The sequence below is a fragment of the Castor canadensis genome, chromosome 16, assembly GCF_047511655.1.
Source record: "Castor canadensis chromosome 16, mCasCan1.hap1v2, whole genome shotgun sequence".
Taxonomy (NCBI): domain Eukaryota; kingdom Metazoa; phylum Chordata; class Mammalia; order Rodentia; family Castoridae; genus Castor; species Castor canadensis.
The window spans coordinates 23,633,448-23,659,358 of NC_133401.1; the positions used below are offsets into that span (position 1 = coordinate 23,633,448).

The 25,911-nt window shown below is 38.9% G+C and overlaps 1 protein-coding gene and 1 pseudogene across 1 annotated transcript in view; both read left to right on the forward strand.

Annotated features, from left to right (window-relative positions):
• The window catches only part of LOC109699364 (uncharacterized), a 58,565-nt gene extending 49,513 nt beyond the window's left edge, over positions 1-9,052 (forward strand). Inside the window, 2 exon segments of the mRNA XM_074058137.1 lie at positions 6,859-7,743; positions 7,745-9,052. Coding sequence (XP_073914238.1) covers positions 6,859-7,743; positions 7,745-8,068 — 1,209 coding nt within the window. The 3' untranslated portion in view covers positions 8,069-9,052.
• A 5,360-nt stretch (positions 9,053-14,412) lies between these two features.
• On the forward strand, positions 14,413-25,589 carry LOC109699356 (uncharacterized; annotated as a pseudogene).
• Positions 25,590-25,911: the final 322 nt, after the last annotated feature.

A 25,911-nucleotide genomic window follows, 5' to 3' on the forward strand; every position in this document is an offset into this window, starting at 1 on the left:
ACAGCTTTCAGTATGTTTCATTAAGCCATCTTCCTACACAGATTGCTTATTTTCTTATTGCTGATTTTTAAGAATTCTTTACAGAATCTGAAGACAAGTCTTTCCTTTACCAGTTCTGTGCTTTGCAAAGGTTTTCTCCCAGTTTTTTGGCTTATATTTTCATTTCTCTTAAGGTGTCTTAAAGAGCAATTTTTACTGTTTATGAAGCCCAAAGCAGTTTTTAGTTTGTTGCTATGACTTCTATCTTTGGCATTATAGTAAATTTTGCAATAAATTAATATAAACACTCCTTTTGTTCCAATTTATATTTGTTTTGACTATTTTAGGTTGTTGGCCTTTTACTATGAGTTTTAGAATCAGTTTTGATATTTATTAAATTCCTGGTGCAATTTTGGTGAAGGTTACATTGAATCTCTCTAAATATGTATATATATTTATATATATTTATGTGTGTGTGTGTGTGTGTGTTTTGTACATATGTACATATATGTATTTTTTGTGGTTCTGGAGATTGCACCCAGGACCTCACACATGCTAGGACATTGTTGTACCACTGAGCTGCAGCTGCGGTCTTCTTTCCATTTATTTAACCCTCTTTAAATTTGTCACAGACAAAATATACATTGTCTTGGTTTTCTGTATACAAGTCTCACAATAGAATTGTTTACCTTGTTTTTTCTTTTTAATGCTGTTTTACATGAAATTTCATTTTTTTGTTGTGCTGGGTGGGGGTACAGTGTGGCATTTATAAAAGTTCTTACAATTTATCAAATATATCATACTTAAATTCACTTCCTCCACCATTCTCCTTTATCCTTACTCTATGCCTGGAATAATTTTAACAGGTATCATTTTTCCATTTACATACAGGTGTACACAGAATTAACACCATGTTCACTCTCCTACACCCTTTCCCACCTCCTCCTTCCCTTCTTCCCTCCCACTGGCACCACCCCCCCCAAGGCAGGACCTATTCCACCCTTCTGTTCTCCAATTTTGTAAAAGAAAAAAATACCATTTTTGTTTTTTTTAAGATAGCTACACAGGGAGTTTCCTTGTGGCACTTCGTGTATATATGCATTGTTGTCCAGTTTGGTACATGTCTGTTTTTCTTCTTTCTACCTGAGTCCCTTTCTTATGTTGGTTTCAACCAGTTTAAAAATTCTGTATTCATTCTTGTATAGAGAGTACATCAACCATATTCTCCTTCTTAACTTTGTTGTTTTACTCTCCTGCCTCATATGTGAACTTCCCTTAGTGTGACCTATTGCTGTATTTGTATTAGGTCTGTATTCCACATATGAGAGAAAACATATGACTTTTGGCTTTCTGAATCTAAGTTCACTTAAAATGATGTTCTCCAGTTTTCTGCAAATGACAAAATTTCATTCCTCTTTGTGACTGAATAAAATTCCATTATATATAAGTACCTTTTTAAAGCTATTACTATTAGTGTACACACACACACACACGCACACACACACACACACGCACACACACACACACATGTAAAACTTAATTTAGTATCTTGGTATTCTGTAACCTTGCTAAACTTGTTTATTAGTCTTATAGGGTTTTGTGGGAGGTTTTGCATGTTTGTTTTAGGATTTTGTATATAAAGATCATGTTGTAAGGAATAAGGACAGATTTACTGTGCATTTCCTATCTGGATGACTTGTTTGTTTTATTGAACTAGATAGAACCTTTAGTAATGTACAAAAGTGATGAAAACCAACCTTGTTCTCATTTCTAATACAAAAGAATTCTGGGTTTTACCATTGAATTTAATGTTAGTTTTGGCTTTTCATGCATGCCCTTTATCAGTTTGAATAACTTCTCTTCTATTTTGAGTTTTCCAAGTGTTTTAATCATGAGTAGATAGTTGATTTTATCAAATACTTTTTCTGCATCTATTGAGGTCACGTGGTTTTTAATCCTTTATTGTGTTAATAGTAAATGACACTATGATTTTCACATGATAAACTAACTTAGAATTCCTGAGATAAATCTCTATCAATCATTGTATATAATCCTTTGCATATTATGCCTCATTTGTTTTGTTAATATGTTAATATTTTTCACCTGTGTTTATGAAGGATGTTGATCTGTAGTTTACTTTTCCTGCTGGGCCTTTGTCTGGCTTTGGTGTCAGGTTATATGTTGATAACACGTACTAGCTTTATAGAATGAAGCCATCTCAGTCTTGCCTTTTCTTTGTGGAAGTTTTATTAACTCTTATCTTGTCATTTCCCTTTCAACAAATGTTATTTAATGGGCAAATGCCTAGAAAAGTTTTTTATATAAGTTTATGAAAATCTCAATGGATTTGTGTGTTCACAGTGTTGTTCGTGACATTTCTATGTAAGCCTTTTGATTTCTGTAGGATCAACAGTGGTAATGTCACATCTTTCATTTCTGGTTTAGGTAATTTATGTTTTCTTTCTTTTTCCATTTTCTGTTTCATAGATTTCCACTTTTGCCTTTATTATAGTCTTTATTCTGCTTGCTTTGGATTTAAGTTGCTCTTTTTCTGGGTTCTCAAGTTTTTGATTTGAGAGTTTTTTTTCTTTGCTGGGATGTTTTTCTTGTCTGATTTAAAGTTATGTGTTTTCTTTAAGTACTACATTAGGAATATCCAGTTAATTTTCATGTTGTATTTTTGTCTCTAGTCAGTTCAAAATACTATCCAATTTCCAATGTGATTTTCTTTTCGGTGATATAAATGGCCAGGTGTGGCAGATATCTGTAATCCTAGCTACTGAGGAGGCTTGAGGTTTGAGGCCAACCCTGGCAAAAGGTGAGTGAGATCCCATCTCAACCAATAAACCAGGCATGGTTGTATATGCCTGGTGTATGTCACCCTAGCTATGTGGGAGGCATAGGTAGGAGGATAATAATCTGAGGCCAGGCTAGGGGGAAGAAATGTGAGACCCTATCTGGTAAAAAAGGACTAGGGGCATGACTTAAGTGGTAGAACCCCTGCTGAGCAGTGTGAGACCCTGAGTTCACACACACACACACACAAAAAAGACAATGTCCAAATCCTTGTAACCTTCCATATGTTCTCTTCCCTAACATCAGTCTGCCTAAGAATTCATCTGCTTCTGAGGCATGTGCTATACTGGTTGTGCTTTGTCACCTTCTCTTTAATAGGCATGCCAACTTCCAATTCACAAAAGAAAGGCCACCTCTCCTACATTTAGAATCTTGTTTTATTGCCCCAGAAATCCTCTGAGGCACAAAATAAAGGAAAAGTTAGAACTACTAGGGTCCTTTTTCTAAAGTAAAATCACAGCAGCAGTGACAGCATCTGGACCCAGATAGAATATATGATTAAAGTCAATTTTCTCTTCAGCTCATAGAGGATGGCTTCCTAGAAGGATCAAGGAAAGGAATTAAGGAAGAAGGAGGAAGTTCCTGTACTTGAAAATTATCATTTCAGAGGACAACTTTAACTGAACACCAAAATTTATGACTATGAGAACTCCATAGCAGATATAGAAGAAATACTGTCATCTCCATGTTATTCACTATTTTCTGTGTACAGAAGAAAATGGCTGAGCCTCAGGTGAATTTTGGTTTGTTGTATTTTTCCTTTGTTTTCCAATGGACTTGTAGTGTGGCCAGAAGAAAAAAAATAACTCCAACTATTTATAAATTGTGATAATTGGGCTCTGAGAAGAAATTAATTTAGACTCTTAATTTCAAAATCAGGGTGAAGTAAGATCAGGAATATATTATTTATAGCAGTCCTATTAATTGGCTAATATTGGAATTGAATATGTGACTGGGGGATCCTGTGGGTTACATTAGCTGTTACATTGCGTCTCATGTCTCTTGACATCTGTCACAACCAGAGAAACACAAAAAGCTCCATTATTTATGTTGACTGTTAGAGAATGCAGACCAGTTTCTCAGTGACATACTTTATGTCACTTAGGTCTTAGGAACTCCCCAGTGGGATGGACAATATTCTTACACATAACTGTCTTTAACCAGAATCTTCCTAATCAACTTCAAGGGTCTTTTGTGCTATATCTTACATAGTTTATTCTTCTACATTTGTCTAAAAGCACTATATTGCTTGAGGTGGTGGCCCACACCTTTAATTCCAGCATTCAGGATATGGAGACAGGAGGATAATGAATTTGTGGGCAGCCTGGCCTACAAAGTGAGACCCTGTCATTCAGACAATCAATATGAGCACTATCTTATAAATTCAGAATATAGAATCTGCTTATGATCAATTCTTATATTGATCCACAAAGCCTGTGGAAATGTAGGAATGTTTTATTTGACTTGTTCTCATTTGCATATGTTAAGTATTCAGAAATAAATGGTAAAATGTATGGATACAAAGATAGGAAGCTGGCATAGTGGAACACACCTGTAATCCCAACACTCAAAAGACTGAGACAAGAAAATTGAGAGTTTGAGACAAGTACATAGTGAGTTCCAAGCCAGCCTGGGTTACATAGTGAAACCATGTCTCAAAACAAACAAAAAAACTAAAGATGTTTGCTATCAGAAAAAGGTATACAGAGGCAGACTGTATGGAGAAAATTGGAAAATTTTTGTCATACGTCTATGTTAAAAACAAGAATGTGATTCCATTAAACAGGACTATGTTATTACAGGAGTCACTGACGATGGAAGATGTGTCCGTGGAATTTACTAAGGAGGAATGGCAGCTCCTGGGCCCTGCTCAGAAGAACCTGTACTGGGATGTGATATTTGAGAACTATTGGAATCTGGTGTCACTAGGTGAAGACAGTTTACTTGCATCACTTAGTACCCCAACACTATCCTTTCCTTTCTTACCTAATGAAACCTTTGTAATTACTGTGGTATTTTGAAGTGTGAGATTTTCAGCTCCCTTTCTCGCCCCAAACAAAATAGTCTAACTTCCCCTATTCTGAAAAAGAACTTTTGCTTTGCATATGAGAAGTTATTTTGTCCCTCAATGTAGTATTTTCCCATTTGACAAACTCACTGTGTCTTTTCTCACAAACAGGATATCAAGCTACCAAACCGTATGAACGCTCCAAGTCGAAACAAACAGAGGAACCGTGGATAAAAGAAGATAAAATCCAGAATAGAACCTGTACAGGTAAGTGGGGTCTTAGTTCCTTTTGTGCTGCTGTCACAGAATATCTTAAGACAGGGTAATTTATAAAGAACAGAGGTAATTTTTTACTCCATTTTAGAATCTAGGAAGTCCAAAATCGAGGGGCCTGCATCCATCAAGGGCCTTTGTGTCAAATCATTCCATGGCAGAAGATGGAAGGGCAAGAAAGCAAGCATGAGAAATAGCAAGAAGGCTAGGCATAGTGGTGCACATCTGTAATCCCAGCTACTTGGGAGATAGTAGCAGGAGAATTGCAAGGTCAAGGCCAGCCCAGGCAAATTTAGTGAGACCCTGTCTCAAAAACAAAAGGCTGGGGAGTGTTTCTCAAGTGGTAGAACACTTGCCTAGCAAGCACAAGGCAATCCTCAGTACTGCTCCCCCACCAAAAAAAAAAAGAGAAAAATTGAAGAAGGACAGCAAGAGATCACCTTGTATTATCAAGCCCTTTATGTCAGCATTATATCCATTCATGAGGACAGAACCCTTATAGCCTAATTATGTCTCAAAGGTCCCACCTTTTTTAATACTATTGTATTGGAGATTCAGTTTCTGACTTGTGCTTTTGGGGGTACACAAACCATAACAGAACCAGCAAGGAGAGTGGCTATAGAAGTTAGAGTCTAGTTATTAAAGGAAAGTGTCACTGCTATGAAGCATCCGCAGATATCTAACCAGCTCTTCTACCCTACATATTCATCTCTCCCTATGAGAATTTTTTTTTCTTTAAGTGTTCATCTTTAAATATATTCCTCTTTTCTTGCATCTAGTCCTTTGTTTCATCTTCATCTTACATTTTTTTTTTTTTTTTTTTTGTGGTACTGGTGTTTGAACACTCAGGGCTTCATGCTTGCTAGGCAGGTGCTCTACCACTTGAGCCACTCGCCAGCCCTTTTTTGTGTTGGGTATTTTTGAAATAGGGTCTCTTCAACTATTTGCCTGGAGCTGGCTTCAAACCAAGATCTTCCTGATCTCTGCATCCCAAGTAGCTGGGATTACAGGTATGAGCCATCTGTGTCTGGCTCATCTTCCATCTTATTTTCTTCTTACTGGAATCATTCAGTTGACAATAATCATTTTCAAAGCTTTTTTTTTATTCCATGCCACTCTCATGAAGAATTCTTTTCTCCCCTTTCATAGGAATCAGGGAAGTTGACAGTGATCTGCAAGAGTACTGTAAAAACCAAAGATTTCTGAAGAGCATGCATCAGTGCAGTGAACAAAATGCACTTCGAAACAATGTTCATCTGAGCACATCACATGGTCTTCTAATGCAAAATCGTATGTTTGACTTATATAGAAAAACTTTGAAATCAGAATTAAGTTTTGTCAACCAAAAGAGAGAACATGAAATAAATATCCCTGTTGAATTAAATGGAGGTGAGAAAACCCTCCTATGTGGTAAAGATGAACATATATCTACTGAAGTTAAACTCTGTGAAAGTAAAAAATGTACAGATACTAAATTCCAAGAGTTCAGTCATCAGGAGACCCACAAAACTGAGAAACCCCATTCATGCAATGAAGGTGAGAAAACCTTCATCAGAGAGTCTAAATTCTTTTACCATGAGAGCATTCACACAGGAGAGAAACCGGGAAGTGATGACTGTGAGAAATCATTCAGAAGTGTCATGTCCCCTAAGTGTCAGACAACTCATACAAAAGACAAACCCTCTATACTCAGTGAATATAGAAAAGGCAGTACCGTGAAAAGCAGTCTTGATGTAAATCAGCAAACCCACATGGGAGAGAAATCCTATATATGCAGTGAGTGCGGCAAGGGCTTTACAATGAAGCGCTATCTAATTGCTCATCATCGAACTCACAGTGGGGAGAAACCTTACGTATGCAGTGAATGCGGGAAAGGCTTCACTGTGAAGAGCAATCTGATTGTACATCAGCGGACTCATACTGGGGAGAAACCCTATGTATGCAGTGAATGTGGGAAAGGCTTTACCATGAAGCGCTATCTTGTTGTACATCAGCGGACTCATACTGGAGAGAAACCCTATCTCTGTAATGAATGTGGAAAAGGCTTCACTGTGAAGAGCAATCTGATTGTACATCAGAGATCTCATACAGGGGAGAAATCCTATATATGCAGTGAATGTGGAAAAGGCTTCACTGTGAAGCGCACGCTCATTATACATCAGCGAACTCATACAGGAGAGAAATCGTACATATGCAATGAATGTGGAAAAGCCTTTACTACAAAGCGTACTCTCGTTATACATCAGCGAACTCATACAGGAGAAAAGCCCTATGAATGCAATGAATGTGGTAAAGCCTTCAGCCAGAAGATATGCCTAGTACAACATGAGAGATGTCATACAGGAAAGACTCCCTTTGTATGTACTGAGTGTGGAAAATCCTATTCACACAAATATGGCCTCATTACCCACCAGAGAATTCACACGGGAGAGAAGCCTTATGAGTGCAACGAATGCAGAAAAGCGTTCACCACAAAGTCTGTGCTCAATGTACATCAAAGAACTCACACAGGAGAGAGACCATACAGCTGCAGTCATTGTGAACGAGCTTTCTCTCACTTGTCAAACCTTGTTAAACATAAGAAGATGCACACAAGAGAAATGGATAGACTCAATCAAGTTGAAAATTCCTTTAGTACAGACTCACCACTTACTACTCAGAAATGAACTCTTGGGGGAAAAAAAAACCCTATTCCTGCAGACTGGAAGTGTCTCTGTGGCAACTCAGATTTCACTAAACCTCAGTGGGATCCTAACAGATTGGAATGTGATTATGGTACTGTCATCTGTGTGCCCTCAGGAGAATAAAGAATTTGCCCAGGAGATGAACCTAGTTTCAGTAATTTTGGTAGTGCCTTTGGTGATCCTTTACCTCGCATTTTCTGTCACTGAAAACATGTTGGTTCACCTCTCATACATTCAATGTGGATATATCTTGTGGAAACATTTCTAGCTCAAATCTGAAAATTGTATAATGAGAAAATTCTGTGAATGTGAAGAATAAGAAAGCCTTCTGTGGAAAGATAGTGATTTTGTTTTCAGGATTCATCATGGGTTTCTTGTGAGTTCATTGTTGACATAAATATGACTGTGGCAAAACCTTTACTCAGCAATAAGACCTCAATGAGTGTCAGAGTTTACACTGGAGAATAACTTTAAGATGGCTGTATATATGGCAGGATTTTGGTGGTACATTCCACCTCATCATTTGTCAGGAAATCAAATAGAAAATAAAATTTTTCTGGACATGCTAAATGTGGAGCACCTTTAGCAAAATGTCAGAGCTCATGAATGAATGGAAACGATGAATGTTCAAGTGCAAAAGTTTAACCTCATTATGCATACCGTAATACACTTCGCATGCATTTTCAGACTACTTTGAAGCTCATGTCTACTTGCTTTGCCAATGATTCCATAATTTATTTTTTATTTATTGTTACTTGTGATGCTGGGAATAAAACCCAGGGCCTTCAAGCATGCTAGGAAATTGCTCTACCACTGACCTATACCCTCAGTCCTGATTTTGTCTGATGTGGACAGCAGTCCACATTAATTTTAATTGTTATGTACAATTAAGGTATGATAAATACATTTGGTCTTTGTACCTAGTTCTTGGCACAAAGCTAAAACCCCTGAAATTTCATAAGTGATAGGAATAGCTTATTCATAATGAGGTCCATTTAATCACACCAAGTTTATGCTAATAAGGTAATAAAGGATCAAATTATTATAGGGTGGAATCCTGGAGGGGAGACTTTAACTGAGTGGTGAAATTCACATAGCTTCCAATTTGTGAAAATGATGTCTCAGAATCAAGCACCCCAGCTCCATGGAGATAGGCTTCTGAGCTCTGGACTCTTCCATACTTTGCCCTATGTACCTTTTTGGCTATTCATTTGTGTCCTTTATAATAAACCAGTAAATCTAAGTAACCTGCTTTTTTGAGTTCTGTGAGTCATTCTACCAAATTGTTGAATGTGAGTAAAGGGTCACGGGAACTCAATTTATAAGCACTTGGTTAGAAGTCCAGGTGGCCTGAGACTTGTGACAATCACCAGAAATGAAGTGAACATTGTGGTCAAGATTGTGGTACTGAGCCCTTTAGTTTATGGAATCTGCACTGACTCTAGGTAGTGTCAGAATTGAATGACAGAACACTCAGTTGGTGTGAGACACTGAAGTTTTTGAGACATTGGGACCTTTGCAAACCACTAGTGGGTGTATAAAGTGTTGTGGCAACTTGGAAAATAATCTGGCAGTTTCTCCAAGATCAAACATAGAATTACCACATGACCCAGAATTCCACTGCAGAAATGTGGACATATGTCTACACAAAAACTTGTCCAAGAATGCTTGGAATGGTATTATTTCATAATAGCCAAACAAAAAAATGGAAACAGCATTTGTGTTCATCAACTGATGGGTCAATATGGTATATTTATGTAATCCAGCATTACTTGGTAATAAAAAAGGAGTTATGAACCAATGACATGTAGCATAAATGAATCTTGAAAACACTGTCAAGTGAAAACCAAAGACCACATACTAGTTTGAGTGCATTAATATGATGTGTTGAGAATGAGCAAATATATGGAGAAAGTAGATTAATGGTAGCCTACAACCAGAGGAGAGGTAACCTGGAGGAAATGGGTATAGGATTTCTTTGGGAGGTGATGGAAATGGTCTAAAAATTGTGATTGTGGTTCCACAACTCTATACTAACAACAACTGAGGTGTATGGTGTAAATGGGTGAATTTTTTAGCTTATGAATTAAAGCTGTTATCTTTTTTTAAAATCTCAACTGACTTTTTTGGGGGCAGTACTGGGGTTTGAACTTAGCCTCACACTTGCTAAGCAGGCGCTTTACCACTTGAGCCATTCCACCAGCCTTCAACTGAACATTTTCATGGCTACTCTTCAAACGGATGTTCTGTAACATACTCAACTATTCTTATTTTGAGGTGCATTCAATCTTCCTAAATTGTGTGGTTTTTTATTACCAACACTGCTGTGGTTGACATAAAGGAATTTTACAAAATAAGGTGTGTGGCGCTGGGCACCACTGGTTCATGCCTATAATTCTAGCTGCTCAGGAGGGAGAGATCATGAGGATTGCAGTTCTAAACCAGCCCAGGAAAATAGTTTGCAAGACCCTATCTCAAAAAAATAAAATCACAAAAGAGAGTGATTTTTTTTTTTCTACTGCTGGAGTGGCTCAAGGTGTAGGCCCTGAGTTCAAACCCCAGTACCTGAAAAAAAAAGATATGTGTGGCAAACTGAACACATAAGTGATTTCTGACAGAGTCAGTAGAAATACAGCATGTGTGCTAGTTTGCTAGTGCTGCCATAACAGAATACTAGACTGAGTGATTGAAACAATAGAACTTCATTTTCTCCCAGTTCTGGAGGCCAGACGTAGAAGGTGCATGTGCCAGCAGATGTGGTTTCTTCTGAGGCCTCTTGCTTGCAGATGCTGCCTCCTTGCTGTATCCTCCCATGGTATTTCCTCGGAATGTTCCTAGTGGTTTCTCTCCAAATTTTCTCTTACAAAGACACAAGTCAGATTGGATTGACAGCTGCCTGATGGTCCAATTTTAACTTTATCACTAAAAGTCTTTATCTCCAAATAAGAGTCATGTTGGAGCCACCAGTACCTGGCAGGTTTCAAAATTTCTAAGCCATAGTAAACCATGCTTAGCTATTTTAGGGAAGCTTATTAAAATACTGTCTTCAATGAGCAATTGGCTTGCCTTCATGTGGCACACAGATAGAATGTGTTTCACTGATATAACTGCCATTTCCTCACGAAGAACTGAAGGATGCATTTCTTTGTGACAGTGATGTAGAGCTTGTCCACCTTGTTAGTTGTGGTCTCTGACTTGATCTTTCCTAAAATGGAGATGTCAAGTTGAAGAGTAAGTAACAGGCCTTCTCAAATATGGCATTGAGTTTCAACCAAACCTAATAATATTTTAATAGCAGTTTTTTTTAAAGTGATGTATCTGTCTAGTGTGTCAGTGAGATAATGAATACAAACTCCGAACAGAAGATAGACCATCGCTGGGCCCCAGCGGTGCATGCCTATAATTCTTGCTACGCAGGAGGCAGAGATCAGGACGATTGTGGGTCACAGGCAGCCTGGGGAAATAGCTCCTGAGACCCTATCTCGAAAGAAACCCTTCACAAGAAAAGGGTTAGTGGAGTGGCTCGAGGTATAGGCCCTGAGTTCAAACACCAGAACCACAAAAATAAAGACTGACCATTTCCTTTGCCATGTACTCTAGTCATTAAAAATGACAAGCCACAGAAACTTGAAGCTTCAAGCCATAAGGGATGTGAGACTTTGAGGCAGAATGCTACAGTCCTCTTGATGGCTTGCAGTGTGCCTGTAAATGTGGGACCCACTAAAATAAGAGGGCCTACTCTATTTGTGGTTCTATCAGTAAGGGGTCAAGTAAAATGCTGGCTGAAGCACATACTCGCCAATACCCAAAGGGTTCAGTAAGACGCCGGGCCTCTTACTTGGTGGATATAGGATAAGTAGACATCACTTCATTAACTGGTGAAGGTGTGAATCTACCTAGATAATTTTGAGGACTTTTACCTTGCAAGCTGACCCCTGAATTTTATCAGAGGTTAACTACCCCTGGTGGTAGAGGTGTAAATGTCCCCTCAGTCACGCTGAGACAGGGACCACCATGGACACAAAGAAGTCCAGTACCAATGGCTTTTAAAATAAAGGTTTCTGCTTTTTTTTTTTTTTTTTTTTTTTGGCAGAGCTGGGGTTTTGAACTCGACCTCTTGCTTATTAGGCAAGCACTCTCATCAACTATGCTCCATCCCTGGCTTCTGATTTTTTAGTTCAACAATATAGCCCTTACTTTTTCTTATCTGTCTGGAAATTCTTCTTTTTTTAAGTCTGTATACTGTTATGAGGAAGCATCCAGTAATTTATTTATTAAATTGCCTACTAATGTTCATTCATACTGGTATCTGTTACCTTAAACTGCATTACAAACCTTCCTAAAACTTGACATCTAAATTCAATAGACATTTAATTGATTCTTTGAGTTGTGTGAGTTGAAGGCCGGATTTTGACTGGTGCTACATGATATAGCTTGTTGGGTTTTTTTGTTTTTTGTTTTTTTCATATATTTGAGCTTCCACTGGGATGGAGCCATTATTCACATAGTCTTTCATCCTACAAAGCAAACCTGGGTTCTATCACAGTGTATTAGAAGAACTCCAAGAGAGAAATCTCCAAGTCTCAATGAGCAAACCTACTTCTCTCCTGTTTGTGTTACGCTTTCTATGGTTCCATTGGACACCTTGGTCAAAGTCATTTGGGGAGGATATTATTAAAAGTTGCAAGAATAAATATATACAATTAAAAAGATTAATTCCTTATCCAAACTGCTGTTATAAATATCCTTGCACATACTTATTCTCATAAATATAATTTCTACTGAAATTACTTCTTAAAATTGTTAGCTCAAAAGAATGAAAAGTTTAAATTGGGTAATACCAGAATGCCTTCCCCAAACATTATAAACTAACTTATGCAAATCTATTTACTCTACACTCATTCCTACCTCCTAAAAACACTCAGTTGCAACACTTAAGAAATTCAAACTCCAAAGCATAATATCATTACAGTGTATGTACAGTGGGAAAATTACATATTTCCACTATGCAGATGAGAAAAGCTTTAGAGAGGCATAGCAACACTAGAGTATCTTTATTCCATGGCCTCATCATCTGAATATTATTTATCATTATGAATTTTTGTGTGTGTGTGTGGTACTGGGGCTTGAATTCAGGGCCTACACCTTGAGCCACTCCACCAGCCCTTTTTTGTGATAGGTTTTTTTGCAATAGGGTGTTACAAACTATTTGCCCAGACTGGCTCTGAATTGCAATCCTCCTGATCCATGCCTCCTGAGTTAGGATTACAGGTGTGTGACACAGCCATGAGCCACCAGTGTCTGGCTATCATTATGAATCTTAACTGTTAAAATATTTTTGTTTCACTTTTACTTTACATTTATTTGAATGTCAGTAAGACTGGTATTTTTTAAAATGGACCATTTGAGGGGTTTTTTTTTGTGGGGGAGTGGGGAGGACTGGGATTTAAACTAAGGGCAGGCACTCTACCACTTGAGCCACATCTCTAGTCCATTTTTGTTCTGGTTATTTTGGAGATGAGGTCTTGGGAACTATTTGCCCAGGCTGGTCTCCAGCTGGGATCCTCCCAATCTCAGCCTCCAAAATTGCTGGGATTAAGGTGTGAGCCACTGGTGCCTGACTAGCATTTGAGACTTTTTAAAAGACTTGTTTATTTCTTGTGGTTACTGATTAAAAAACAATTTAGGTTGGACATTCTGCATCTGTATCACACACATTCACAGAGGCATTTAGTTTTCTTTCACTCTTCCAATACAGTTATAGGAGAAGTTTGGTTGGATCCACATTTATGACTTGTAAGTTCTATTCGCAGTTGATACATGTAATACAATTAACCAATTTTTGTTGTTTTACTCCCTGATGTTGTCTTGCTACCCTAATTTCTGGCCCTTAGTCTGAGTTCCATCTAACCCAAAGGAAAAGCCTCCATCAAAGGTTTTCACCTTGGCTTTGGGCGCTGAACTTTTCTGGCCTGTTCCTACTGCCCTTCACCCAAACCTAACTTTGGCGCCTTCTGTTTCCATTTCCTAGTCTTGGGGCACCATTCCTGTACCTTCAGAACCTCTCCAAACCCTGCTCTGTGTTCAAATGTTTAAGTCACTAAAAACGCAATCAAGATTCTTCATGGTAGGTTCATCTTTCCCTTTCCCAACTGTGAGTCTGTGCTGTTGCACCCATACTTCAACTTCTTGTAAGATGGTGCCGTCCACCATACCTTTTCCAAAGAGGATGGTGTCGCAGTCATCTTAATTGCCTACTCGCCTCCTTGACAGGGACTATCCTCATGCTATTTTTGTCTGGGGCAAACTCGAGTCTACAGACATCAACTCATTTTTAAAATGGGTTGGGTGCCAACAAATAGTTTTAGTGAGATTTCATCATCCTAGTCATCCATGGTCACTAGCTCAAAAACAGCTACTTACTTTCCGTACGTTAAACGCTCAAAGATGGCCGCCCCCTTGAGGGCCAGAGCATCAGGGCGCGGCCATCTTCCTCTGAGGAAACGCCGGAAACCCAGCAGTCCTTGCGCTTCCGACCCGCCTCTTAGCCCAGGTACTGCGGTGAGGCAGGACGTCGGGGCCCGGAAGCACAGGAAGTTCAGGCAAGTAACTTCAGCCACCTGCTGGTCGATGTGCTTTCTGGAGGGAATCGGGTCAGTGGGTTCTGTTGGTGGACAGGGGTGAGGAGCGCTGCGTCGGCCTTTGAGGAAGGAAGTGAAATTCCATCCTAGGATGTCTGGGGTGATGTTCATTTCCTCGGAGCCCGAAGGAGACCGTAATGGGCTACCTTTGGCATAGCCTTAGGGTGCGAACGTGGTCTGTGATTTAAGGAGGCTGAGTGCCGAGGCTACAGGTTTTGACCTCTTAGCTCAGAGATTGTGAGCTGGAGGGTGTGTTTGTCAGCAGGTGCAATAGGTGGTTTGGGTTTTGTTTGAGGCTGAACGTATAGGGGTTTCTAGAAGGTCTAGGTTTTGGAGTCTACCCCGGTGGAGGTGGTAAAGTGTCTGTGGTAACAGATGTGCGCATGGGCTGCAACTTTTGTCGTTTTCTTTCTTTCTTTCTTTCTTTCTTTTTGGCGGTACTGGGCTTTGCACTCAGGGACTTACACTTGCTAGATAGGTGCTCTTACCACTTGAGCCACTCCATCAGCCCTGCGCTGCACCTTTGGAGGCCTGGGTACCGTGGCTGATGGTGGGTTGAGCTCAGACCTTGTCTGTTGGAACAGACTTAGGTACCTGACACTCCTGACTTGGTTTCTTTTTAAATCTCCTTTGGCACCTCTTCTCTCTCCTCTTCTTCCCTCCTCCCCCCCCTTTCCTTCCCTTCTTCCTCTTTCTCCTTCTCTCCCCTCACCCCTATCTCACCTCCCCCCCCCGTCCCTCCCCTTCCTTTCCCATTCCCCTTCCCTTCCCTTCCTCTTCTCTTCCCTCCCATTTCTCTTTCCTTCTCTCCCCCTCCTTTTCCCTCCCTTTCCATCCCCTTCCCTTTTTCTTCCTCTTCCCTTCCTCTCACCTCCCTTCTTCTCTCTTCCTAGTGGTGCTAGGGCTTGAACTATGGGCCCTGCAGTTATTCAACACACACTCTACCACTTGAGCCATGCCTCCAGCACTCACCACTTTCTCTTGAACCCTCTGAAATGAAAGGTTTTGGTGAGATCAGTGATCCAAGGTATTTAAAAGTAGTATTTGTTATATTTCAGATGTGGCTTTTACACTTTGTCCACATTTACAGCATTTTCTGTTGATGTTTCTTTTTTGGTTCTTTCTGACACAGATTAAATAATAGGATCTCAATCATGGTGAGTTCTGTTACTCAAAGATGAACCTTGTCAAATTTCAATTTTAGACATAGATATTATGTGCTTGATATTCATAATTCATATAAATTGCATAAATAGTACTAGTTTTCTTTTTTGCTTTATTTCATAAAATAAGCATTGAAAATTATTTTTAATGTTTGAACCAGTGGTAGTATGAGTGAACTTAATGAGAATTAAGTGTATGCATACATTTGGATACAAATGAAATGTTTAAAGATATTTAGGTATCACTTTTTGGGACATTTTATGATTATATAGATGGGTTATAGAGTTTGTTTTCCTACCTTTCATTTCCAGTCTAGACTACCTACTTTTATTGTAGATTCCTGTTTCCTCATATCTTTCCATAATAAAAGAGCAATTAATTTAGGTATTTATATGTATTTATATGTATATGTATGTGTGTGTGTGTGTATATATATATATATATATATATATATATATATATCATAATAACTTTTTAAATATAATCTTTTTGCTTTGGTGGTACTGGGGTTGAGCCCAGAGCCTCCTATATGCTAGACAAATGTTGCACTACTGAACTGTACCCCCCCAACTCCTCAGCCCTTAAACTTTGAATATTGTAATATTTTTTCTGCTTAATATGTACTTATGAAAATTTTTCAAACCTATAAAATTATTGAAAGAAGTTTAGTTGTCACTCAAATGCCTCCCTCCTAGATTTTACCATCAGCATTGTGCTAGACTAGCTCTACCAGTTATCTGAGCATCTGTCCATCTCTCTGCTCATGGACCAGGCCTTTTTGGTTATTGATTTTAGTACATTTCAAAGTAACAGATATTGGTACTATTCCTCCATGTAATTCTGCAATCATGTAATTAAGTAGAGTTCTACTAATAACCTTTTCATTGTTTTGTTTACAAAAGTTTGGTAGATATAAGATGGTATAAAATTGGCCTTTGAAATAAAATGAACCTGGTTTTTCAACCCTGTTTCTGCCTGTTGCTCATGGTGAGATTTTCTGTTCCTCATTAGCAAAAAAGGAAATTAAAATCTCTTCCTTTGGCTAGCCTTCCAAGGTTATTTGTGGTTTTGTCTTTATTTTTCTTCTTTCAGTACTTGGAATCCAACCGAGGACATTATGCATGCTAGCAAGTGCTCTACCAGTAAGCTAAATCCCCAGCTGGGTTTTTTCTTTTCTAAAATTTTTGTCTGTAACTCATTTTCTCTCTCCTTTCCTCCTTGTTTCTCTCTTTTCAATAAACATTTAAAGCTATGAACTTACATTAACAACTTACCAACAGCAATTTTGTTTTTAATGTAGGATGCCAATATTTTTCTCACTTAAAAACGTGTACTTAAGAAAAATACAGTGAAGAAAGTAAAAATTATCCTTCAGATATCACAATTTTGTCAATACTTCCTTTTCAGAAATCCTAGAAATGGAATTTTGAGTTTCCAGGGATACTTTTGTTGTTAGTGTTCCATAGAAAGTTAAATTATTCTCCAGGCATGTCTTCCTCTTTAATTTGACTCTTGACCTGTGTAGGTTCTAGGGTGGTATAGGATTTTTTTTTCCCTTGAGACAGGGTCTTGCTATGTAGACCAGACTGACCTCAAACCTTCTATCCTTCTGCCTCAGCCTCTTTAGTGCTGGGATTGAGGCATGTGCCACCACACCTGGCCCAATGTAGGATTTTCCTATTGAAATTTTGTAAAAGTCGCCTGTCTAAAGAGGCACAGCTACATATTAGGCAAATACTAATAATTTTCTCCTTCTTATGTTCATAAGTCATCTTTGATTATTTTTTCAAATTACATTGCATGAGGCATTGTTTCTAGACTCAGTGTCTCAACTTTGCCATTGTACTATGAAAACAGCCCAAGATAATATTTCAATGACTAGATCTGGCAGTTCCCACATCATTTTATTTACAAAGCGGATGGTCCAAGCCCTAGGATACTTTGCTACTGACCCTTGCTTTAGTCGGACATATGACTTTTCTGTGCTGATTTGGACAACTAGAGCCCATGCACTAAATCCTGCCTAGTTCCTGTTTTTATTAATTATGTTTTATTGGAACACATCCATACCCATTAGTTTATATTTTTGGTATATGGCGGTTTTTGAGCTATAATAGTAGAGGTGAGTAGTTGCCACAGAAACTGTTAATCTCTTAACATATAAATTATATATATATTTAAAACTTATTAATTTTGTTGCATAAGGCAGAAACTACAAATAACATACAAACTTTGTAACTGTTATAGTAATTAGCACTTTTATGCTCTTCTATCACTAAGCAGATATACCTTCTTATTTACCATCCTTCTAATTTATACGCTTTTATGGTATATTTTAACTCTTTGTATATTAAAACTTTCTTTAGGGGGTAGGGGCAGTTCTGGGGTTTGAATTCAGTGCTTTGAGGTTGCCAGGCAGATGCTCTATCACTTGAACCATGTCTCCAGGCTTGTAGCTATTTTTTGGATAAGGTCCTATGTTTTTGCCTGGGTCAGCGTTGGGCTGTGATTTTCCTATCCGTGCCTCTCCATAACTGCTATCATAGTCAAGTGCCAGCACTTTCAGGCTCATTTGTTGAGAAAGGGTCTTGTGAACTTTTTGCCTGAGCTGGCTTTGGACAGTGATTTTTCCCAATCTCTGCCTCCTGAGTAGCTGGGGTTACAGCCTGAGCCACTGCTCTTGGCCTTGTATTAAAACCTCTTGAGATATTACCATTATTATTTTTCCATTTGGTAATTCTTTAGATATAACCTTACTTCCTCTTCACTGCTTGCACTTTGTGTATGCTTGAGATTTCTTTTCTGCTTGTTTTAAGAATACTCATTAGTGCCAGGCGTTGGTGGCTCATGTCTATAATCCTACCTACTCAGGAGGCAGAGATCAGGAGGATCATGGTTTGAAGCCAACCCTGGCAAAATAGTTCACAATACCCAACACTGAAAAGGGCTGGCAGAGTGGCTCAAGTGGTAGAGCACCTGCCTAGCAAGTATGAAGCCCTGAGTTCAAATCCCAGTGCCTCCAAAAAAATTAAAAGAATACTCATTATCATTTTCTTTTTTTGCTAGGCTAGGTCAATGGCCATCTCCCAAGTTCGGAAGAACAGGATGCAAGCTCGGGTTACTTTTGGCTTGACATACTCTTTCCTTTATTCCCTGCATGAATTTGTAGAGGCCTTTAAAAATCAGTGCAATCCTGTTGTTACAGGACTTACTGACCCTGGAGGATGTGGTTGTGATGTTCACCTGGGAGGAGTGGCAGCTGCTGAGTCCAATGCAGAAAGACCTGTACCAGGACATGATGCTGGAGATCTGTAGTAGCCTGGTGTCAGTGGGCGAGGATACGGCCATGTGTCACTCAGCAGGTGCACATTTGTAGCCTTTCCTAACTCAGCTGCTTGTCTCCTTAGAGCACCTCTAGTACTCTCAAGTCCTTTTTTTGCCCCACATCCTATCTTGAGAGAAAAGCCAGGAGTTATAGATGTGAAACTTTTGTCTATAAAATGTATTCCCTTCTCTTAACTTACCCCAGCCTAGTTCCACCTGTCTAAATCTTCTACATTTACCATGAACAGGGTATCCAGGCAGCAAACCAGATGCTCTCTCCAAGTTGGAACGAGGGGAGGAGCCATGGCCAACCTGTTCAGGTGAGTTAGAAGCCAGCAAAGTGGGCAGCCACCAAAGTGATGTACTTCTCACTCAGAGCCAGAGACAAAGCAGTGAGAGGGTCTGAGGACATAGAGCCAACCTTTCCACATCCCTCCCTGCCCATGTAAGAGCTCTGTTTCCTTGTAGGAATGTGGAAGAAATATGCCCTTCTTTTCTTCTGGAATCGCACGCATCCTTTTTATTTTATATACGATTGCTTTTGTTCTTTTGCGTAATTATGTCCCTCCAAGGATTCATCCATTTAAGTGTACCATCCAGAGGTTTTCTTAGTGTAGTCACCTAGTTGTATAACCTTTACCTCATTGAACACAATCAATTTTGGCATACTGTCAAACAGTCTTGATTGGTATAGCTTTGTAATATGATTTTAAATTGGGACCTGTGAGTCCTCCAGCTTGTTCTTCTCTTTCAAGATTGTTTTGCCTATTCTGAGTTCTTTAAATTTCAGTTTTTGCTTTAGAATCAGTCTATGAGTGATCTACATAAAAGCCTACTAGAATTTTGATAAGGATTGTATTGCGTCTGTATACCAATTTGAGGAATATTGCCATTTTAATCATTTTAAACATTCTGAATACATTTTGTGACAGTGAAACAATATAAATTAAGATCACCAGGCCAGGGGTGTACCTCACTGGTAGAGCACTTGCCTAGCATGTGTGAGGCCCTGCCTAGGTTCAACCCGTGGTACTGGGGAAAAGAAGCAAGCTGCATGTGGTAGTGGCACCTGTCATCTCAGTGATAGCTTGAGCTATAAACTGGATCATAGTCCAGGCTGGCCTAGGCAAAAAGAGAGACGCTGTGTCTAAAATAATCAGAGCAAAAGGACTGGAACTAGCATGTACAATGGCTTGAGTTCAAACCCAGTGTAATAGATAGATAGGTAGATAGATAGATAGATAAATGCAAATTGAAATCCTCAAATGAAAAGTGTGTAAGGAAGTATCCAGGAGAAACTAGGTGTAAGCTTTCACTTGTCTTCTGTTAGTGAAGTAAACAGTGACACAATGCTGAACTTTTCCAGCAAGTCTTTGACAACACATTTGAAGTGTTGCCAATTCAAGAAGCTCACCAAACCTGGTGTCTCTAGTCCCCCAGTGTCAAAGTGACACAGTGGGATGGAAAGCCTCACTAACAGGAGTTCATCATAAATCATATTGCTAGCATAAACTATCTGGTATAGCCAAAGACCTCAGCCATGAAAGGACTTTTATCAGACATATATTCCAGGGACTCAGAGGTTATCTTATGGGAACCACTGAAGGCCAGGTCTTTCTTTAGAATGTGCAGGGATGGAATAACCCAATTCTGCTGAGTTAACACTTTATGGCACATCATTGCACCCTCTTTGTGTAAGAATGTAGGAGAGTATGAACCAGCTAGGCTTTTAATTTGAGTCTTGACTATAGATCCTTCAACTAAATCTGAGATTGGTACACATGACTCAGTGATATGTGCAAGACCCTGGGTTCTATCCCCAGCACTACAAGAAAGACAAAGTTGAGATTCATGCCTATTTTTATTTATTTACTTATTTATTTGTTTATTTGTGTTGAGAACAATTAAGATTTACGTTTTGGGCCTCTCACATTCTTTTTTTTTCTTTTTTCTTTTGGCTGTCATATTCTTATTCATCACGCTGAGACACTTGTTCAGGTATATACCTGATCACTGTAGTTCATTTTGGTGAGCTTAAATTCTAAAACTCACAATATTAGAGTGATTAAATCCTATGCCATGCATTTGTACCTTTTTTTTTTCCTACAAGTTTGCAAATACAATTTTTTTTTTCCCCAGTGCTGGGAATTGAAACCAGGGCCTTGGGCATGCTAGGAAAGCACTGAACCACATTCTCAGCCTGTGTTTTTGGTTTTTTTGCTTTTTTAATTATGTTTTTTATTTTTGAGACATGGCCTCGTTATGTACCTCAGGTTGGCCTTGAATTCATGATTCTGCTGCCTCTGCCTCCTGAGGCTAAGATTACAGATAGGCACCACAATGTGTAGCCCATGCAGTACTTTTTCTTTGAATAATTTGTATATGCTGATGACATCCACATTGCTATTTCCAGATGTCTTTTTAAGTATTTATATACTCAACCATTTTCTTCATGTTTGTTCTAGTATATGCAGTAGTCATCTGAAACTTTGTGTTTTATAATAAATGCCAGATTTTTCCTTCTTTCCAGATTGCAATAATAGTTCTTATTTGATTTGAGGCTTTTCTCCCCACCTGGTGGCTGAAGCCATGTAATTTGGCATCATCTTTGTATCTTTACTTTCATTTACCCTCTTCATGTTTGTCCTATTGAGTCCATTAGTGAACTTTGGCTTTCTTTAGCTAGATCCTGATTTCCTCCACCTCCTATATATCTATTGCCCTATTAACCACATTTAACAAATTGCAGTTACATTTGTTACTTCTTTGCTCCCTTGCTAATTCTTTTTTCCATAATTCCTATTTCCTTTAGTTCCAAGAACTAACCTATATGAAAATAAGGAATATGGGTTTTTTTTGTTTGTTTGTCTTTTGTGGTACTCAGGTTTGAACTCAGGGACTACACCTTGAATCACTTTTTGTGTGTGTATGTGAAGGGTTTTTTTGAGATAGGGTCTCTCAAACTGTTTGCCCAGGCTGGCTTCAAATTATGATCCTCCTGATCTCTGCCTCTTAAGTAGCTAGGAATACAGGCATGAGCCACCAGTGCCCAATTTAGGAATATGTTTTTGTATGGCAATCATGAACACAAGGTTGGGGATATAGCTCAGTGGAGTGCTTGCCTAGTATGTGCAAGGCTCTGGGTCTGTCTCCAGTACAATGAAAAAACTTCTCAAAACAAACAAAACTACAAAGTTACTCATCTATAGCTGATATTCAACAAATATTTATAGAAAAAATGAATGTAGTCCTGTGGTCTGGTGTCCTGCCAAATTCTGGTGTTTACGGCTAAAAGTACTTTTTTTATTTAACTGTGTATTTATTTTTAAGACCTATTTACAAAGCAGACAAAATAGTATAAATTATGAATTATCTACCTTTTTTTTTCTTTTTTGGTGGTTATGGAGTTTGAACTCAGGCCCTTACACTTGCTAGACAGGCACTCTACCACATGAGCCACTCCAGCAGCCCTTTGTTGTGTTGGGTATTTTTGAGATAGGGTCTTTTGAACTATTTGCCCAGGCTGGCTTTGAACCTAGATTCTCCTGATCGCTTCCTCCTGAATAGCTGGGATTACAAGTGTGAGCCACTGGTGCCTAGCATGAATTATCTACCTTTGTTTGTACACTTATGCTTTTTCCCTTTAGTGTGTTTATATGACTGTGTTGCCAGTGAGGGTAAAATAAGGGATATGTATACATGGAGTTACACCTCAAGTGGTAGAGACCTGCTTTTCAAGCAAGAAGCACTGAGTTCAAGCCCCAGTCCCACACACACAAAAAAACCCATTATTTTACATTACTACAGTGTTATCAAAAGAGCCACTTCACAAAGGCATTTTTAAAGTAATTTTATTCTGAAGCAAGATGATGAAATTATTCATTGTTGTCTTCTTTCCTAGAAATCAGAGGAGCTGATGATCCTCTGCATCATCATTTGGAAAATCATACAACTCCAAAGAGTGTGGAACAATGCCAGGAACATAAAGCGTTTGGAAAAATTGGTAATCAGAACAAAGATGATTTTCCATTAAAGCAAAAGTTATCATGTGTTCTACTTCTGTGAAAAGCCTTTAAAATCAAACATACATTTTGAAAACCAGAATAGAAGCTGTTACTTAAAGAACTCTGCTGAGTTTAGAGGAGATGTGAAATCCTTGGTCCATGCTAACCAAGAACAATTTTATAATGAAATTAAATTCCCTGTAAGTGCAAAACCCACCATCCATAAGTCCCAGGTCAATAATCAACAAAGAACTCACAGCACAGAGAAAGCCCATTTATGCAGTGAATGTGGGAAGACCTTCATCCAGATGTCTCAGTTCACTGATCATCAGAGAGTCCATATGGGAGAAAACCCTCATAGATGCAGTATGTGTGGGAAAGCCTTCTCCAGAAAGTTCATGCTAGTGGAACATCAGAGAAGTCACACAAGGTTGAAACAATATGAATGCACCAAATGTGACACATCCTTCCTCAAGAAATCATAACGTAATATGCATCAGAAAACTCATATGGGAGAGAAGCTGTATACATGTACTGAATGTGGGAAAACCTTCATCAAAAATTGTTAACTCATGTATCACCAGTGAAGCCATACAGGAGGAAAAACCCCATGGATGTAGTGTATGTGGGAAAACCCTCCCTACAAAGTTCAGTCTCACTACACATTAGAAAACTCATACTGGAGAGAACCCTATATATATATAGCAAATGTGGAAAAGGCTTTATTGAGAAGAGGCGTCTTATCACACATCATCGAACTCATACTGGTGAGAAGCCCTTTGTACGCAATAACTGTGGGAAAGGCTTCACACTGAAGAACAGTCTTATAACACACCAGCAAACCCACACAGAAGAGAAGTTGTATACATGTAGTGAATATGGAAAAGCCTTTTCCATGAAGCACTGTCTCTTTGTACATCAGCGAACTCACACTGGAGAAAAACCATATATATGCAACAAGTGTGGAAGAGGCTCTGGTTTGAAAAGCCCCCTCATCAGACATCAGCAGACACATACAGGAGAGAAACTTCACGTATGCACTGAGTGTCAAAAAGACTTCACCATGAAGAGTGATCTCATCATGCATCAGCAAACTCAGAGTTCCACGAATGTGGAAAAGGCTTTCCAGCAAAGATGCAGCTGATAGGACATAAACAAAGTCACATGGGAGAGAAACCTTATAAATGCAGTGAATGTGGAAAGAGCTTCACGGAGAAGAGTCATGTCAGCATACATCGTTGCACTCACACAGGAGAGAAACCCTATATTTGCAGTGAATGTGGCAAAGGTTTAACTGGGAAAAGCACGCTCACTGCACATCAGCGAATTCACACTGGTGAGAAACTGTGTGTATGCAGTGAGTGTGGGAAGGGCTTCACCATGAAGATTACTCTAGGGACTCATGAGCAAACTCATACTGGAGAGAAGCCACACAAATGCAGTGACTGGAAAATCCTTCATGCCTCATACAACATCAGAGATTTCACTCAGGAAAGACTTCCTTTGCATATACTTAATGTGGAATATTCTGTTTATGCAAAAATGATCTCATCACCCATCAGAGAACTCACACAGGAAAGAAACCATATGAATGCAATGAATGTGGGAAAGCCTTTACTACAAAATCAGGGCTCAGTGTCCATCAAAGAAAACACACAGGAGACAGGCCTTATGGGTGTAACAATTACGGGAAAACTTTTGCCCATTTGTCAATCCTTGTTAAACACAAGAGCATTCACAGGTAGTCATTTTGGGAAAGCCTCTTGCTAATTTTGGCCCTTCAGATATTATAGTATTTATGAAGAATATCTTTTTTTTAATTTTCATTTTATTCATATGTGCATACAATGTTTGGGTCATTTCTCCCCCCTTCCCCCCGCTCCCTCCCTTACCCCCCCTTACCCCTTGCTACCCAGCAGAAACTATTTTGCCCTTTTTTTTTAACTTTTATTTTATTCTTAGGTGCATACAATGTTTGGGTCATTTCTCCCTTCTTTCTCCCTCCCTTACCCCTCCTTACCCCTCGCTACCTGGCAGAAACTATTTTGTCCTTATCTCTAATTTTGTTGAAAAGAGAGTATAAGTAATAAAAGGAAGGACCAAGGGTTTTTGCTAGTTGAGATAAGGATAGCTATACAGGGATTTGACTCGCATTGATTTTCTGTGCATGGGTATTACCTTCTAAGTTAATTCTTCTTGAACTAACCTTTTCTCTAGTTCCTGGTTCCCTTCTCCTCTTGGCCTCAGTTGCTTTAAAGTATCTGTTTTAGTTTCTCTGCGTTGAGGGCAACAAATGCTATCTAGTTTTTTAGATGTCTTACCTATCCTCATACCTCCCTTGTGAGCTCTCACTTTATCATGTGATCAAAGTCCAATCCCCTTGTTGTGTTTGCCCTTGATCTAATGTCCGCATTTGAGGAAGAACATACGATTTTTGGTCTTTTGGGACAGGCTAACCTCACTTGGAATGATGTTCTCTCATTCCATCCATTTACCTGTGAATGACAACATTTCGTTCTTCTTCATGGCTGCGTAAAATTCCATTGTGTATAAATACCACATTTTCTTAATCCATTCGTCAGTAGTGGGGCATCTTGGCTGTTTCCATAGCTTGGCTATTGTGAATAGTGCCGCAATAAACATGGGTGTGCAGGTGCCTCTGGAGTAACCTGTGTCACATTCTTTTGAGTATATCCCCAAGAGTGGTATTGCTGGATCAAATGGTAGATCAATGTTTAGCTTTTTAAGTAGCCTCCAATTTTTTTTCCAGAGTGGTTGTACTAGTTTACATTCCCACCAGCAGTGTATGAGGGTTCCTTTTTCCCCCGCATCCTTGCCAACACCTGTTGTTGGTGGTGTTGCTAATGATGGCTATTCTAACAGGTGTGAGGTGGAATCTTAGTGTGGTTTTAATTTGCATTTCCTTTATTGCTAGAGATAGCATTTGAAGAATATCTTAATGAGTGCAGAGTATATGG